At 42.8% G+C, this 15,173-nt stretch overlaps 1 protein-coding gene across 1 annotated transcript in view; it reads left to right on the forward strand.

Moving 5' to 3' along the window:
• Positions 1-12,169: 12,169 nt before the first annotated feature.
• Positions 12,170-15,173, forward strand: part of LOC132651087 (zinc finger protein 120-like) — an 83,134-nt gene continuing 80,130 nt past the window's right edge. Inside the window, exons 1-2 of the mRNA XM_060376384.1 lie at positions 12,170-12,593; positions 13,537-13,630. Of these exons, the coding sequence (XP_060232367.1) occupies positions 12,523-12,593; positions 13,537-13,630 (165 nt within the window). The 5' untranslated portion in view covers positions 12,170-12,522. The remainder of the gene's footprint in view (positions 12,594-13,536; positions 13,631-15,173) is intronic.

Consider the following 15,173-nt stretch of genomic DNA (forward strand, 5'->3'; position numbering starts at 1 on the left):
AAACATGTTGCAATCTAAATGTTTTTAATAATGCATACAGATAAGTATAGTTCACCACTGACCTAATTTTATGCTACTGCTATATCTAACCTGGAAACTACAGTCCATTTCCAGCCTGAACAGATGTTTTTTGTTCGGTCTGAAATACCTGAAAATAACAGGATACAATGGAACTAGGAAAATGAAGAGGTGCCATGCTAATTCCTGAAAGTTTAATTTCCACCAAATGTCAGATTCTTGGAGCATAACTTTATAGTTATTCTCAAGTGCCTGCTTTTTCAACAATATATAAGATATTGAAGACATGGCATGCGTGCTTGTGGGTGCTCACATTCCCCTTAACATTCACCACAGTCCACCTAAAGAGGAAAGTACACACCAACTCACCCATACACCCTTCACTCTCCAATGGTAACCTGGGTACAAGTTTTGCTGGTGTGCTTGTGGCACAAATTTCATGCAAGTGACCAATTAATATCTGGTTGAGTTTCAGGAATCTCACTCCATGAAAAGGAACCTTGATCCAACATGGCTTGGGTGGCCAGGAGCCTGAGTCTACACAGGCCAGGGACATCAGAGAAATGTAAATGCTATAGTTGTGCTAAAGGAGCAGCCATACTCACAGATCAGTGCCTTGCTCGGCCATCATAGAAAACTTCCTGCAGCAGATGGGAACAAATACAGAGACCCAAAACCAATTGATTCACAGTGAGAGGCCTTAGACCATTCCACCCTAAATGAGATGTCTCCAGCAATTCCTTCTCAAGGGCTCAAGGAACTCTGTTTGCAGAGTGTAAGCACCAGAGGGGATGAAGGACACGAGGGTAACAAGGTTTTTTAAACACAACGGGACCAACATACATATGAATGCACCCTGACTCACAAGCTAGCTTTCTATCACATTCCCCTGTTGGGGCTACCTTGCCGTGCCACAGGGGAAGAGGATGCACTGAGTCCTGATGCGACTTGATATGGTGGCATGGGTGGGTGGACACAGGGGAGGGGTGATCCCCTTCTCTGAGGAGCCAGGTGAGGGGTGATAGGGGAAACAGGGAGTGTAGAACCAGGAGGAGAGAAGGGAGGGGTCTATGACAGGGATGTACAATAAATCAGTAAAAATTTAAAAAAATAAAATAATAATAAATGATGGGGCTGGAGAGACATCACATAGCTTAAGAGTGCAGGCTTCTCTTCCAAAGGTCCTGAGTTTGATTTTCAGCACCCATGTGGTGGCTCACAAACATCTATAGTGAGATCTGGCACCCTTTTCTGGTATGCAGGCAGAATACTCTACAAATAATAAATTTTCAAAGAAAAAAATAATACACTATGGATCATCAATAAAGTTCCCCTCCCTCCAAAAAGAACACTCACTACCTCTTTAAATTATACTAATAATAAATTTTAAAGTTAGTTTTCTCCAAGGGGCCACAAACCAGACTAACCAGTTAGCCCCCTGAGCAGCAACAGATGGCAACAGAAAAAATCAAGGGCATATTTGTGGATTGTCAAGGCTACATGACAGAGTGACACATTTTAATATTTTATTAAAAGTGGGAGATATGTCATGCATATAAAGTTTGGAAATGTAAAAATGTGATAATCCCCCCCCCACGCAAACAGATAAATGTATCATTTGCTTCATTGTTCTCACTTTAGCAGCCCAACCCTGGAACCCTAGCATTCAGAAGGCTGAGACAGGAGGATCACAAGTTCAAGGCTGGCTTAAAAGCTGCTGTTTACTCATCCATCCAGTTTGATCAGCTAAGGCAGCTTACAGCTTCCTAGTGGTCATAGGTAAGAAATAGTTATCATCCTGAAAACACAATGATAAATTTAATTCACCACATGGTGACGTGAGCTCTTGAGATGAACTCAGCAGTATTTGTTCAAACTTATGTGTGACCATAGTAAAGAATCATTAAGACATTTCTTAATGTCTTACACATTCATTTATGTTTAAGAAAATTTATGGAACATGAGCTAAAACAAAGTAGGACCAGGGTTGGGCTCATATGACAAGAACATTGGTTGTTCTTCCAAAGGTCCTGAGTTCAATTCCCAGCAACCACATGATGGCTCACAACCATCTATAGTGAGATCTGGTGCCCTCTGGTGGCTTGCAGGTGTACATGTAGGCTGAACACTGTGTAATGAATGAATGAATGAATAAATAAATAAATAAATAAATAAATAAATAAATAAATGGGTGGATAAATAAATAAATAAATCGGAAGAAAGGACGGAAGGAATGAAGAATGAATGAAATAATGATGGGACCACCAACAAATTAATACCATAAATTCCTTCTTAAAAATGTGTCTGGCAATGTGATCCTCCTGCCTCTGCCTACTGACTGCTTACCCTACAGGTATGTTCGCTCATACACCTAGCCTAGAAATTTCAGTTCAGATAACATAGTCTGAAGAAGAAGCCCACTTTTTTGTCAAATATCACCAAATAATATTGAAATATTGATGAGAAACAGCAATTGAAGCAGTTGAGGCAGGAACAAGCAGAATGCTGGAACATGCAAGATGCTGGAATAGATATGTTAAGGTCTCAGCATGCTGGAAAGAGGATTCTGTCAGGTTTGATCCAGCATCTCCAGTGCCCAGTCCTTTTGTTCTGAACACATATAATTTCTCACAAACATCATACAGTTCTAAAATTATGAATGTATGAAATGTGCAGGATGAAACTAGACTGTAAGCCAATTTTATTTACGCAAATTTAAATAATGGCATAATGAAATTTTTGAAGATATTATAGCCAAGGATTTATTGGCCATGTATGATTGATGTTTTGACTGGAGACATTATTTTTTATGTCTCAGTCAGGGTGAGAGTTGTTTCCATGTAAAGGGATCAGCAATATAAGTTACCATTATTATTGAACATACAATCATTATCACGTTGAAGTAAAAACAAGGTTGGATAAATCAAAGTATCTTTTTTGGAGTCTTGGGTAAGTGTTGCATTAGGCCAAGCTTCTACCTATCTCCTGAGAGGTCTCCCATTAGAGAGACAAGCTGGTTGCCTTGAGCAACAGAAAAGGCATGTTTTAGGTAAACTTTATATAAACTCCTTTTTAGTTTAGAGTTTAAGCAGACCCTAGGCATCTTGTACCTGTTTGAAGGTTTAGGCCTAGATTTTTATATACGTTGTAGCTATTTTTCCTGTCCCCCTTTTTATATAGAATGGGGAGTTATGCCTTAATAGCCAAACTTTATTTAAACTCCCTCTTACCTTTAGCATTTAAGCATACCCTAGGCATCTTGTACTTTGCTTTTACATTGGTTGTGGCTATTTTTTGGCTTGCCTTTTTTTTTTTTTTTACACGGGATGGGCCTTTGTATCCAAACTTTATATAAACTCCCTTTCACCTTTAGCATTTAAGGATATGCTAGGCATCTTGTACCTGGATTTTTGCATTTGTTTGGGCTACCTTTGGCCTGCCCCTTTTTGATAAGGAAGGAAGGAAGGAGGGAGGAAGGAAGGAAGGAAGGAAGGAAGGAAGGAAGGAGGGAGGGAAGGAAGGAAGGAAGGAGGGAGGGAAGGAAGGGAGGAGGGAGGGAATGAAGAAGAAGAGGAGTGAGGGAGGAAGGGAGGAAGGAAAGAAGAAGGAAGGGAAGGAAAGTGGGAATGAGGGAGGGAAAGAAGAAGGAAGGGAAAGGGAAGGGAGAGAAAGAAGTTGGGGAGGAAGGAGGGAGAGAAGGAAGGAAAGAAAGAGAGAAAGAATTCCCAGGCTGCCGCATTGCTTGTGAGTTATTTCGAGACAGGGTCTCTCCGTGTGGCCCGGCCAAGTCCCGGATTCGCTCTGTGAACCATCGTTCTGGCTTCCCAGAGCTCCAGAACGCTGCAGGAACCGAATCACTGCCCTCCTCTCCCCTCCCCTCTCCTCCCTCCCCTAGCCGGCAGCCCCCACCGGGTTTGGACTCACTTGGAGGTGTAGACGCATTCGAAGGCCAGCGTCCCGGTCCTCTGGAAGCTCCTGCCTTTGTGGGTCTTACTCTCGTGTTCCACCTTGTGGGTGAAGAACGCTGTGAGGGGGGCAGGGAGGTGAGGAGAGGGTCACAGTCAGACACTCCGGGGTGGAGGTGAGGACGGGGGCTCGGACCTTTCAACTGTCTCCCCAAGACTTTAAGATGCTTCCTGGATTCTGGAGGCCGAGGAGGAGGAGGAGGAGGAGAAAGAGTAGGAGGAGGAAGAAGGAGAATGAAAAGGAGGAGAAAGAGGAGGAGGAGGAGAAGGAAAAGGATGAATAGAAGGAGGAGAAGGATGAGAAGGAGGAAGAGGAGGAGAAAGAGGAGGAGGAGATGGAGAAGGAAAAGGAGGAAGAGAAGGAGGAGGGGGAGAAGGAGAAGGAGGAGGAGAAAGAGGAGAAGGAGGAGGAGAATGAAGGAGTGAATGAATGAATGAATGAATTAATGAATGAGTGCACAGAGGGCTGAAGGATTTGCACACAGGGTCAAGTCCATCGGTCATGTGGACGGAGCCCAGAGGGAAGGAGCTGATAACACATCATTATAACACATCATTATAACATACTAATAACATGTTTGCCATCCTCCCCGGCAGCGTCATGTGACCCAGGTCATAGGACAAGGACCCCCGTGTGACCCCTCAGGCAGGTTATCCAGAGGGATAGCACTTACCATCAGACCAACCTCCAGGAGGTGACATCTGAGGAGCTGGGAGGGACTGGCCTGGAAGGACATTCTTTGAGCTCCACAGCTCATTCCAGCACATCGGGTAATGTATTTAAATACATTCAAATTTATTTAAATATATGTGTATTTAAATATAATCAAACACATTCAAATATATTTAAATGAGCTTAAATGCTTGAGGTTCATGGACAATGAGAGACAGAGACAGAGAGACAGTGAGAGACAGAGACAAACAGAGAGAGACAGAGACACAGAGACAGAGACAGGGACAGAGACAGAGAGAGAGACTGACAGAGACCGAAACAGAGAGACAGAGACACAGAGACAGAGACAGAGATAGAGAGAGACAGAGACAGACAGAGAGACAGACACACAGAGAGACAGAGACAGAGATAGAGACACAGAGAGTCAGAGACAGACACATACAGAGACAGAGATGGAGACATGCAGAAAGAGAGAGACAGAGACACACACAGAGACACAGATGGAGACAGACAGAGAAAGAGACACAGACACAGATACACAGAGAGAGAGAGACAGACACAGAGATACAGACATAGAGAGACTGAGAGAGATAGAGAGACAGGGACAGAGAGAGACAGAGACAGGGACAGAGAGAGACACAGAGAGAGAAAGACAGAGAGACAGAGAGACAGAGACAGAGACATAGACACAGAGAGACAGAGACAGACATACAGAGAGACAGAGTCAGGGACAGACAGACACAGAGAGACAGAGACAGAGAGAGACAGAGACACACACAGAGACAGAGATGGAGATATACAGAGAGAGACAGAGACAGAGAGACAGAGATACAGAGAGAGACAGAGACAGAGAGAGACAGAGACAGAGACAGAGATACAGAGACAGAGATACAGAGAGAGGCAGAGAGACAGGGACAGAGGCAGAGAGACAGGGACAGAGACAGAGAAAGACAGAGAGACTGAGAGAGACAGAGACAGAGAGACAGAGACAGAGACACAGAGAGACAGAGTCAGAGAGAAAGAGACAGAGAGACAGAGTCAGAGAGAAAGAGACAGAGATACAGAGAGAGGCAGAGAGGGAGACAGAGACAGAGAGACAGAGACATAGAGAGACACAGAGAGAGAGACAGAGACAGAGAGAGACACAGAGAGAGACACAGAGATACAGAGAGAGGCAGAGAGAGAGACAGAGACAGAGAGAGAGACAGAGACAAAGAGAGACACAGAGAGAGAGAGAGCCAAAGAGACAGAGATACAGAGAGACAGGGACAGAGAGAGAGACAGAGACAGAGAGATTGAGACAGAGAGAGACAGAGACAGAGAAAGAGACAGAAACAGAGAGACACAGAGAGAGAGATAGAGACAGAGAAACAGAGACAAGGACAGACAGACACAGAGAGACAGACACAGAGAGAGACAAAGACGGAGGCAGAGACAGAGATAGAGAGAGACAGAGACAGACAGATACACAGAGAGACAGAGATAGAGACAGAGACAGAGACACAGAGAGACAGAGACACAGACAGAGAGACAGAGAAAGACACAGAGAGAGTCAGAGACAGACAGAGACACCGAGAGATAGAGACACACACAGAGACAGAGATGGAGACATTCAGAAAGACAGACAGAGACACACACAGAGACACAGATGGAGACAAAGAGACAGAGACACAGACACAGATACATAGAGAGAGAGAGAGAGACAGAGACAGAGACAGAGAGACAGAGACAGAGACTGAGAGAGATAGAGAGACAGGGACAGAGAGAGACAGAGACAGGGACAGAGACACAGAGAGACACAGAAACAGAAAGACAGAGAGACAGAGACAGAGACAGACAGAGACATAGAGAGACACAGAGAGACAGAGACAGACATACAGAGAGACAGAGACAGGGACAGAGACAGACACAGAGAGATAGAGATAGAGAGAGACAGAGACAGACACAGAGAGACAGAGATAGAGAGAGACAGAGAGAGACAGAGACACACACAGAGACAGAGATGGAGATATACAGAGAGACAGAGACACAGAGAGACAGAGACAGAGAAACAGAGACAGAAAGAAAGAGACAGAGATACAGAGACAGAGATACAGAGAGAGGCAGAGACAGGGACAGAGACAGAGAAAGACAGAGACAGAGAGAGACAGGGACAGAGACATAGACAGAGATACTGAGAGACAGAGACAGAGACACAGAGAGACAGAGACAGACACATAGTCAGAGAGACAGAGTCAGAGAGAAAGAGACAGAGAGACAGACACAGAGAGAGACAGAGACAGAGAGGCATAGATAGGGATAGAGAGAGACAAAGACATTGACACAGAGAGACAGAGATAGAGACAGACTGAGACCGAAAGAGACAGAGAGATACAGAGACAAATACAGAGACAGGGATGGAGACCGACAGAGAGACAGAGACAGAGAGAGACACACACAGAGAGAGACAGAGACAGAGAGACAGAGACAGAGATACAGAGAGAGACAGAGAGAGACAGAGACAGAGAGAGACACAGAGAGAGACAGACAGAGCCAAAGAGACAGATACAGAGAGAGACAGAGACAGGGACAGAGAGACAGAGACAGAGAGACTGAGACAGAGCTATATAAAGACAGAGAAAGAGACAGAGACAGAGAGACACACAGAGAGAGATAGAGACAGAGAAACAGAGACAAGGACAGACAGACACAGAGAGACAGACACAGAGACAGATACAGAGAGAGACAGAGAGAGCATGGTTGGAGGTGTGAGCATGCAGGGAGGTGTGAGCATGCAGGGAGGTGTGATCATGCAGGGAGGTGTGAGCGTGCTTGTAGGTGTGAGTGTGGTAGGAGGTGTGAGCCTGCAGGGAAGTGTGAGGAACATGCAGGGAACTGTGAGGAGCATGCAGGGAGGTGTGAGCGTGCAGGGAAGTGTGAGCATGGTAGGAGGTATGTGCATGTGCGTGGTAAGAGGTGTGATCCTGGTATGAGTTGTGAGCGTGCAGGTAGGTGTGAGTGTGGTAAAAGGTGAGTGTGGTAGGAGGTGGGGGCGTGCAGGTAGGTGTGAGTGTGCAAGGAGGTGTGAGCATGCAGGGAGGTGTGAGCATGCAGGTAGGTGTGAACGGTCCAGGAGTTATCATTTACCTCACCTTAAGGAAAGAATCAGCTATTCCACCCATAGCTATTGGACCCAATCCTGTCCTCACCCCTCCCGCACAGATAGAACCCAAGAAAAATGATTTTCCTGCACGGACAGAGCCTAAGCAAAATGTCCCTGCCTCCCCGACTCCTTCCTTTGCTGATAAGCCTATCCCCTCCTTGATTGAAGATGGGATTGATACACGCCATATTAATTTAGACCTTGTTAATCATACCTTTTTAGCCCTGAATCATACACACCCTGAACTTACTGAGTCCTGTTGGCTTTGGTATGATTCTGCCCCACCCTTTTATGAAGGCATTGCTGTCACTGAGGAAATCTTCTACTCCTCTGACCATTCTAAATGCAGATGGTCACAACAGGCTGAGGCTAGATTGACGGTGACTTCTGTTTCTGGCCTTGAGTTATGCATAGGCAACAGTATTCTTCAGAAACACAGACATCTTTGTAATGTAACCATTACACCATCAAACCACTTTCCCAATTATATCCTCCCAGGCAACGATAGCTGGTAGATTTGCAGTAATGTATATATACCCTGCATATATACCCCTCACCTCAAAAGCAATTTTACTACCTTCTGTGTCCTTGTCCAATTAATTCTCCGCCTGATTTATTATTCTGGGGAAGATTTTGCCCGGTTTTGGGACCCCATTAATGACCATGCATTGCTTAGAACAAAAAGAGAGGCCATAACAGCTATTACACTAATTGTCCTCCTCGGCCTCGGAGCTGTGGGTGCTGGGACGGGTATAATCTCTCTCCTTCTCTCCAACAAGCATTACTCTGACCTTTGCTGGACAATTGACAAGGATGTTGAGAGACTGGAGATTGGCATCACCAACTTGGAGAAATCCCTCGTCTCACTGTCTGAAGTTGTCCTACAAAATAGAAGAGGGCTAGACTTGCTTTTCCTTCAGAAAGGGGGACTCTGTGCTTCACTGAAGGAAGAGTGCTGCTTTTATGCAGATTATACTGGGATTGTAAGGGACAGCATGGATAAGATTAGGGAAGGCCTAGAAGAGAGAAAGAGACAGAGAGAACAAGAGGAGAGTTGGTTTTATAATTGGTTTTCAACCTCTCCCTGGCTCACCACCTTCCTTCCTTCAATTGTGGGACCCATGGTGGGTTTCCTTCTCCTCATATCTTTTGACCCATGGGCCATTAAAAGACTTACTAGCTTTGTAAAACAACAAATTGACTCCTTGGCATCTAAACCTATACAAGTTCATTATCACAGACTTGATTTGGCTGACAGAGGCTTAGCTGAGCCCAAGGAAGATTGCTGACAGTCTATCACATGGGTCTTGACTACTTGCATTTGGCTCTCATGAGAACAGCATACTCAGATAAATGCTTGCCTGATGTAGCTTGGGTACCTATAAGGGGTGCAAGACAAAGTACTGCAGGGGGAGGGCCCAATTGCCCCCTTCTGAGTCCCCTGAGAAGCAAACCTGATTGCATAGAGGTTGGTGTCTGATTACCCCTAACCACAACCTGCTGGGGATGCCCTTAGGTGTTGATGGGGTCTTCCTCTCCTCCCCAAAGAGACACCCGAAAAGGCTGCAAAATGCCTTGGGAGGATCAGGTCACTACTTCCCCCCTCTGGTTAATGCCCACCATCTGCAAAAGACCTCATGTTCAAAACCTACCTGCTAGCCTCTTAAATTGTTTAAGAAGGGAGGAGATGCTGGGAGCCAAAGCTATTTACTGAAGCCAAAGCCAATTAGTGAGCCAAAGCCATTTAGTGGAGCCAATGCCATTTAGTGGAAAAGTTACCAACAGCTGCACAAGGACCCTAGGTCATGGGTGATAGATTTATGTGAGAACACCTTGGAACATCCTTGAGATATCTTAAGGAAACATTCTTGAGGTATCTTGCAGGAGGTATCTCAAACCATAAAGCACTCTTGCTATCTTCTGCAGCAGTAAATTAGCCTTCCCCTTTTCCTGCCTTCTCCCTATATAGTTGTGTAAAATTTTCAAATAAACAAGGCTTTGATCAGACAAACAGACTTAGCCTCATTCTTTGTGTCTCTTTGTCTTACTTCATTCTTTCCAACACCCCCCCCATTTAGGAACCTGTTGAAGTCCCACGGGTTGGGACACTAAAGAGAAAGATTTTTATCATATGTAAACCAATCATCATCTTCATTGTTATATAGTTGAGAAATTAAACTCTCATGCCCTTTAAAAATTCTTATTACAAATTATTTTAACCATTGTATTTCCAGACTTGAAGCAACCATATATCTATTATTAGTAAAATGGTTTTTAAAAGAAGCACCATATTTGATAACCATATACATCCTTACTCTTATGCCTGAACCTCAAATACTATGCAACAATATGAAATATTAAACTAATTTTCAGTTATATTTATTAGAAAAAATAAATATGCTGAATATTCCATATATTCCGGAATATATATCTTAAAAACAAAATGAGCAAAGAAACCAAACAAGACAACAAAAAAAAGAAGAATTAGAAAATACTATAGTGCCATTAAAACAGTGCTCAAATTGGGGTGTCAGTTGGTGTTTTTGTTGAAGAATAATATAAAGGATCCTTATAGTAGTGGGAATGTCTTACTGTTCACTGTATAAAGACTTATATCCTGGTTCTTTGGTTGGAAAAGGCTGATGCTCATGAGATAATTTGCTGTAAGTTTAGTCTCAAGTATTGCAGTGATGGTAGGTAGTGTCACTTTTTAAGAGACAAGGTCTGTATTGAAGATATTCTGTCATTGGAAGCGCTACCATTTAGAGAGATTGATGTTTTACTGAAATTATTTGTAATCTTTGCATCAAGAGAGGAAGAGAGTAAGGAAATGTCTTATTCACTGTCTGGATTCTTCTCACATGTGCTTTCTCCTAAACGTCATATCCATGAGGTTATTTGCTATGAAATGACCTCTGCTGGTTATCATGTCCCCAAAAATAAATGGATAAGACTAGGCTATTTGTCCTTACAAAACAGTAAGCAACATAATATTGTCATTGGATGTCTGTTTTTGATAGTACACTGTAGTTTGGAGGTGCACATTACTGCTGATTTTAATCAATATCTAAAAATCATATGTATCATATTATATAGCTATCATATATATGTAAATGCTATGTAAAAACGTAAATTTAATAAAACACTTTTAGTGCAAAAATTGTTCAAAAGAACTTGTTGAATTTAAAAGTGTTAAGGAAATGAAATGCATATGTCACTTTGTCAGTTATGGCTTGAGCCTTGGAATGGTGACATCACAGTGGTTTCTCCCCTGATTACTACAGAATGTTTACACTTCAGTGGTTCATCTACAAACTGCTGTAGCCATTTTGGTTAGTACCAGGAAAGAAAAGGATAATTTTGTGCCCAGTGAAAGTTCTCTATTCCAGGCTCAACTGTAAAGGTATTTAAAATGACTATTATGATTCCCATGGTAGACTAATGGTTTCAGGAAATGTTCTGTCTTTATTTCTCTAGAACATGTGGACTAATTCTTAATAGTTGCTTCATGAAAAGTTACTTCTGATAACAACAGTCAATACCATTTTCCCCAGGAAACAAAGTTATCATGTCAGAGAGGTATGCTCTGAACTGTTTAAGAGATTGATATGTGCATATCTTCAAAATTATCTGCCCAGGTTATGAGAGATTAATTTCTGTTTCATCTAGTTGTTTTACCCAGTATGCCAACAAAGATTTCCTGGAAACTGCTCAGATTTTAGGCCAAAACCCAATAACTTTCTGGTTTCAAACATATGTTTCTCAATATGAAGCATTGATAAAGCTAAAGAAGGTGAACAGTTGGTCCCTTTTAGAACATTTCATCACTCCAAAAAAAAAAAAAAAAAAAAAAAAAACACCTTCTCTACAATATATTAGCAACTGAACAAAATGGTTTATAAGCTTCATAGTAGCTTTTTGTAAGTCTTCTGTTGTGACCCGTAGCTGTCAGGAGTCACTTGCAGCCATGAATCTCATTCCTAACATCCATGAATCATGACCCACACTAAACTGTGCCCACTGACTCGTCCATGAGACCTGACCCCACTTGACAAGTGTGTCTGAATGACTATGCTATTGCCTAGTGGTGACCACGTCCAGAGTAGCCTCACAGTCTGTCAAGGGGGATATACAAGAAGACCCTCACTGTGGTCTAGAGTGAAGAAGATGACCATGTGTGGGAGTTAATTTATTGTTAGGGGTCCAGGTCCAGGCAGACTCAGACAGACTGCCACATTTTCCTGAGTTAAGTTTTGATAAATGACAAAGTATCTGTCATGGGTAGACAAAGACATTCTGTAAAGATCTGTGGTTGACACTACTTTGGCTTTATTTCAGGTATTCTTGGATGAGGAGAGCCTTGGTGAAAAGGATTTCATATCAATAAATTTGGTTGAATTTTTATGGAAAGGAAGAGCATTTGGTCTCACTTACATGACACAGTTGTTTATTGATTGCTGCACAGAATATGAACTCAAAGGAGGTCAAAATAGGCTGTGAATAAACTTTTACAAACATTCAAGTTGGAGAGGATACCAAAGTCCAGATGAAACAAAGCTGAGCCATCTACTGGTTGGAGCCCTGCCCCACCCATCTTCCCATTATATAACATTGAAGGCTGTGCTCACTACAGCACAGTTGGGCAGAAAGGAAGCCCTGCAAAAGGTAGCATGCAAAGCAGGAGGGAGAGCACATAGGAGTAATTTGCTGACAGACAAGCAAAGATGGATCTGATTTCAGCTTTCTCCCTGGAAACCTGGGTCCTCCTGGCAATCAGTCTCATGCTCCTCTACTGGTGAGTAACCTCCAAAGTTCCTCCCCAGACCATGTCCTAGTGATTGGGGTAATACTCAGACCTATTTTGTATGGAAGGTCACAACTGGTTTTGGAAGCTGGGGCTGGAAAGACAATGACTCAGTGACTAAGAGTACTGGCTGTTGTTTTAGAGGACCCAGGTCTGAACATCAACAAGGAGCTGGCTGTCACCACTAACTGTAGTTCCAGGGTATCCAACACCCTCCACAGGCACCAGAATAAAAATTTAAAAAGTAATAGCAGAAGTTGAAATAAAGTCTTGTATAAACATTATAAAATTTTGTGTTTTTATTCATTTTGGTTAGGGGCATCACTATTACAGTGTGTGTGTGTGTATGTGTATGTGTGTGTGTGTGTGTGTGTACATGCGTAGTTCAGAGGACAACTTTGCAGAATCAGTTCCCTCGTATTGTGTGCGTCCTGGAGATCCAACTCAGATTATCAATACTGGCAGCCAGTGTCTCTCCCTGTGGTGTCATCTTGAAGGTCCCAAATGAAATGACAACGGAATTAATTTTGCATTTTAATTTTTTAGTGGTATGAGTAATGAAGCCAGAGCCTATATCTAGTAGGCAATACCTTTACTACTGAACAATAGCTCCAGTGATACTACATCTCAAAGTTCATACTGATGTTATGCAGATATTCTGGGTATCTCTACCCTTCTTCTATTCCCTCTTGGTGAGGTTTACTGATAAGGTTTACACCTGATACGGCCTGATTGACTTTTGTGTGAACCCTAGATCCACCAGAACTCAGTAGGCACAGAAATGAACAGTGTGATGCCATGCACACAGGTTCCTTCACCATTTCCTAAACTCTCTGGAAACTGGAGGGGCAGCCATGTTGATTTGTTTTATTGTTTTGGTTATGGTCATGTTTCTCTTGTGTGTGGTTACAAGACTCTCTCTTTCTCCTTATAGGTTTGGGACTCGTACACATGGAGTTTTTAAGAAACAGGGAATTCCTGGGCCCACACCTCTGGCCTTTTTAGGAACTGTACTGAATTACTACAAGGTGGGTATTGATTGAGCTTTTCATATGGTTTCTCTTGATTGCCAATTATGGCTCATTCTAATAAGTGCTCTTTGAGAGAAAACTTTGAGACTTCAGGCCTTCATACTGTGTGTTCTCATAGTTCTAGAGAATTTCTGTGTGTCTCCTAGGGCTCTATTGCCAAATTAACAATGTGAGTGTGTGTGTGTGTGTGTGAGAGAGAGAGAGAGAGAGAGAGAGAATGGTTATTATACTGTGTGTGCAGGCATCTTAGTCCTAGGGACAGAACTCAGGTTATCAGGCTTGGTGTCAAGTACTTCTCATTTGGAGCCATCTCTCTGGCCCTATTTATTGAGACTCAACTTCACAGTAAGTGAAGTGTTTAGGCTTAGATTTTTCAACAAACCTACTTTATTTAAGGTTCTTCAACACTTCTGGCTCTCTTCCACCCACTGACCAGAGGTAGGAAAAGAAAAGAAGGTTATTAGTAATAAGGGGTTGTAGACATTTTAGAAGTATTTCCTTGGAACAAGTCCACTCTTCATTGACCTGAACCCAGCAGTCCAGTCCAAAGGCCAACACCAAACTACAACACAGATCAGCATGATTCAGAAGATCATAGCAAGTCAGTGAGAGCTGCAAGCCTCATTTGGATTTCCCCAGGAAGTTCTCTGGAATGTTTGTCTCTGGGAAGTCAAGTGTTGAAGACAGAAGACCAGCAAAGTGCTGTAGAGAATGTTATCTCACTGTCTGTGGGCTTTTATATATCTCCTCTCCTCAGAGTTCACACACAGGTGTTTTCAGGTGGACAGTCATGCCCCTTGCATGAGACAGTTTGTAGCAAGACATCACATGCCCTCTCGCAAGACAGCCTGTAGCAAAACATCACATGACACATCTGAATTTTCAAAAAACCCTGAAACTTCTACATCAGAAATGCCAGGATCTCCAGCTCATTCAGTCTTGATATTCTGACTTTGTGAACAATCAAAGAAGAGTTTGTTTTTTACCCAGTGTAGATTCTGAGAAGGTACTATTGCACTTATTTGGAAAAAATCTTGAAGGGGTTTTCAACTTCTAGGACACAGAAGTATGCACTAGATTTAAAATCTCCTCTTTGTACCAGGCTTATGTTCAACAATTTTTTTCTTTTGGTTGACTATTTCTGAAGCATCCACTTATAACAGGCCAATATACACACTTTTGGGGAATTTTTCATATACTGGAGTTTTCTGCATAGTCATTGAACCTCTGAACTTATTTCTATGGTTCTAGCCCCAGCATTTACTATTCATGGCATGCTTAGGATCTTCTTGAGAACCAAAGTAACTAGAATATTTTGCTTCACTATGGGTTCTGGGTAATGATAGCTTCATATAGTAAGAAGATTTCATTGTGTATCTGTGTTTGGCTGTGTGCAGGTTTGTGCATGTGAGTGTAGTACTTACAGGAGACATAAAAGGGTGCTTTGTTCCCTGGAGCCAGAGTTAGAGATGCATGTAAGAATCTGGAAATCAGTACTGGGAACACAGACCCTCTGCAGTGCTTTTAACTGATGAGCCAT

The sequence above is a fragment of the Meriones unguiculatus genome (genome assembly GCF_030254825.1).
Source record: "Meriones unguiculatus strain TT.TT164.6M chromosome 13 unlocalized genomic scaffold, Bangor_MerUng_6.1 Chr13_unordered_Scaffold_39, whole genome shotgun sequence".
In the NCBI taxonomy this organism is placed as follows: domain Eukaryota; kingdom Metazoa; phylum Chordata; class Mammalia; order Rodentia; family Muridae; genus Meriones; species Meriones unguiculatus.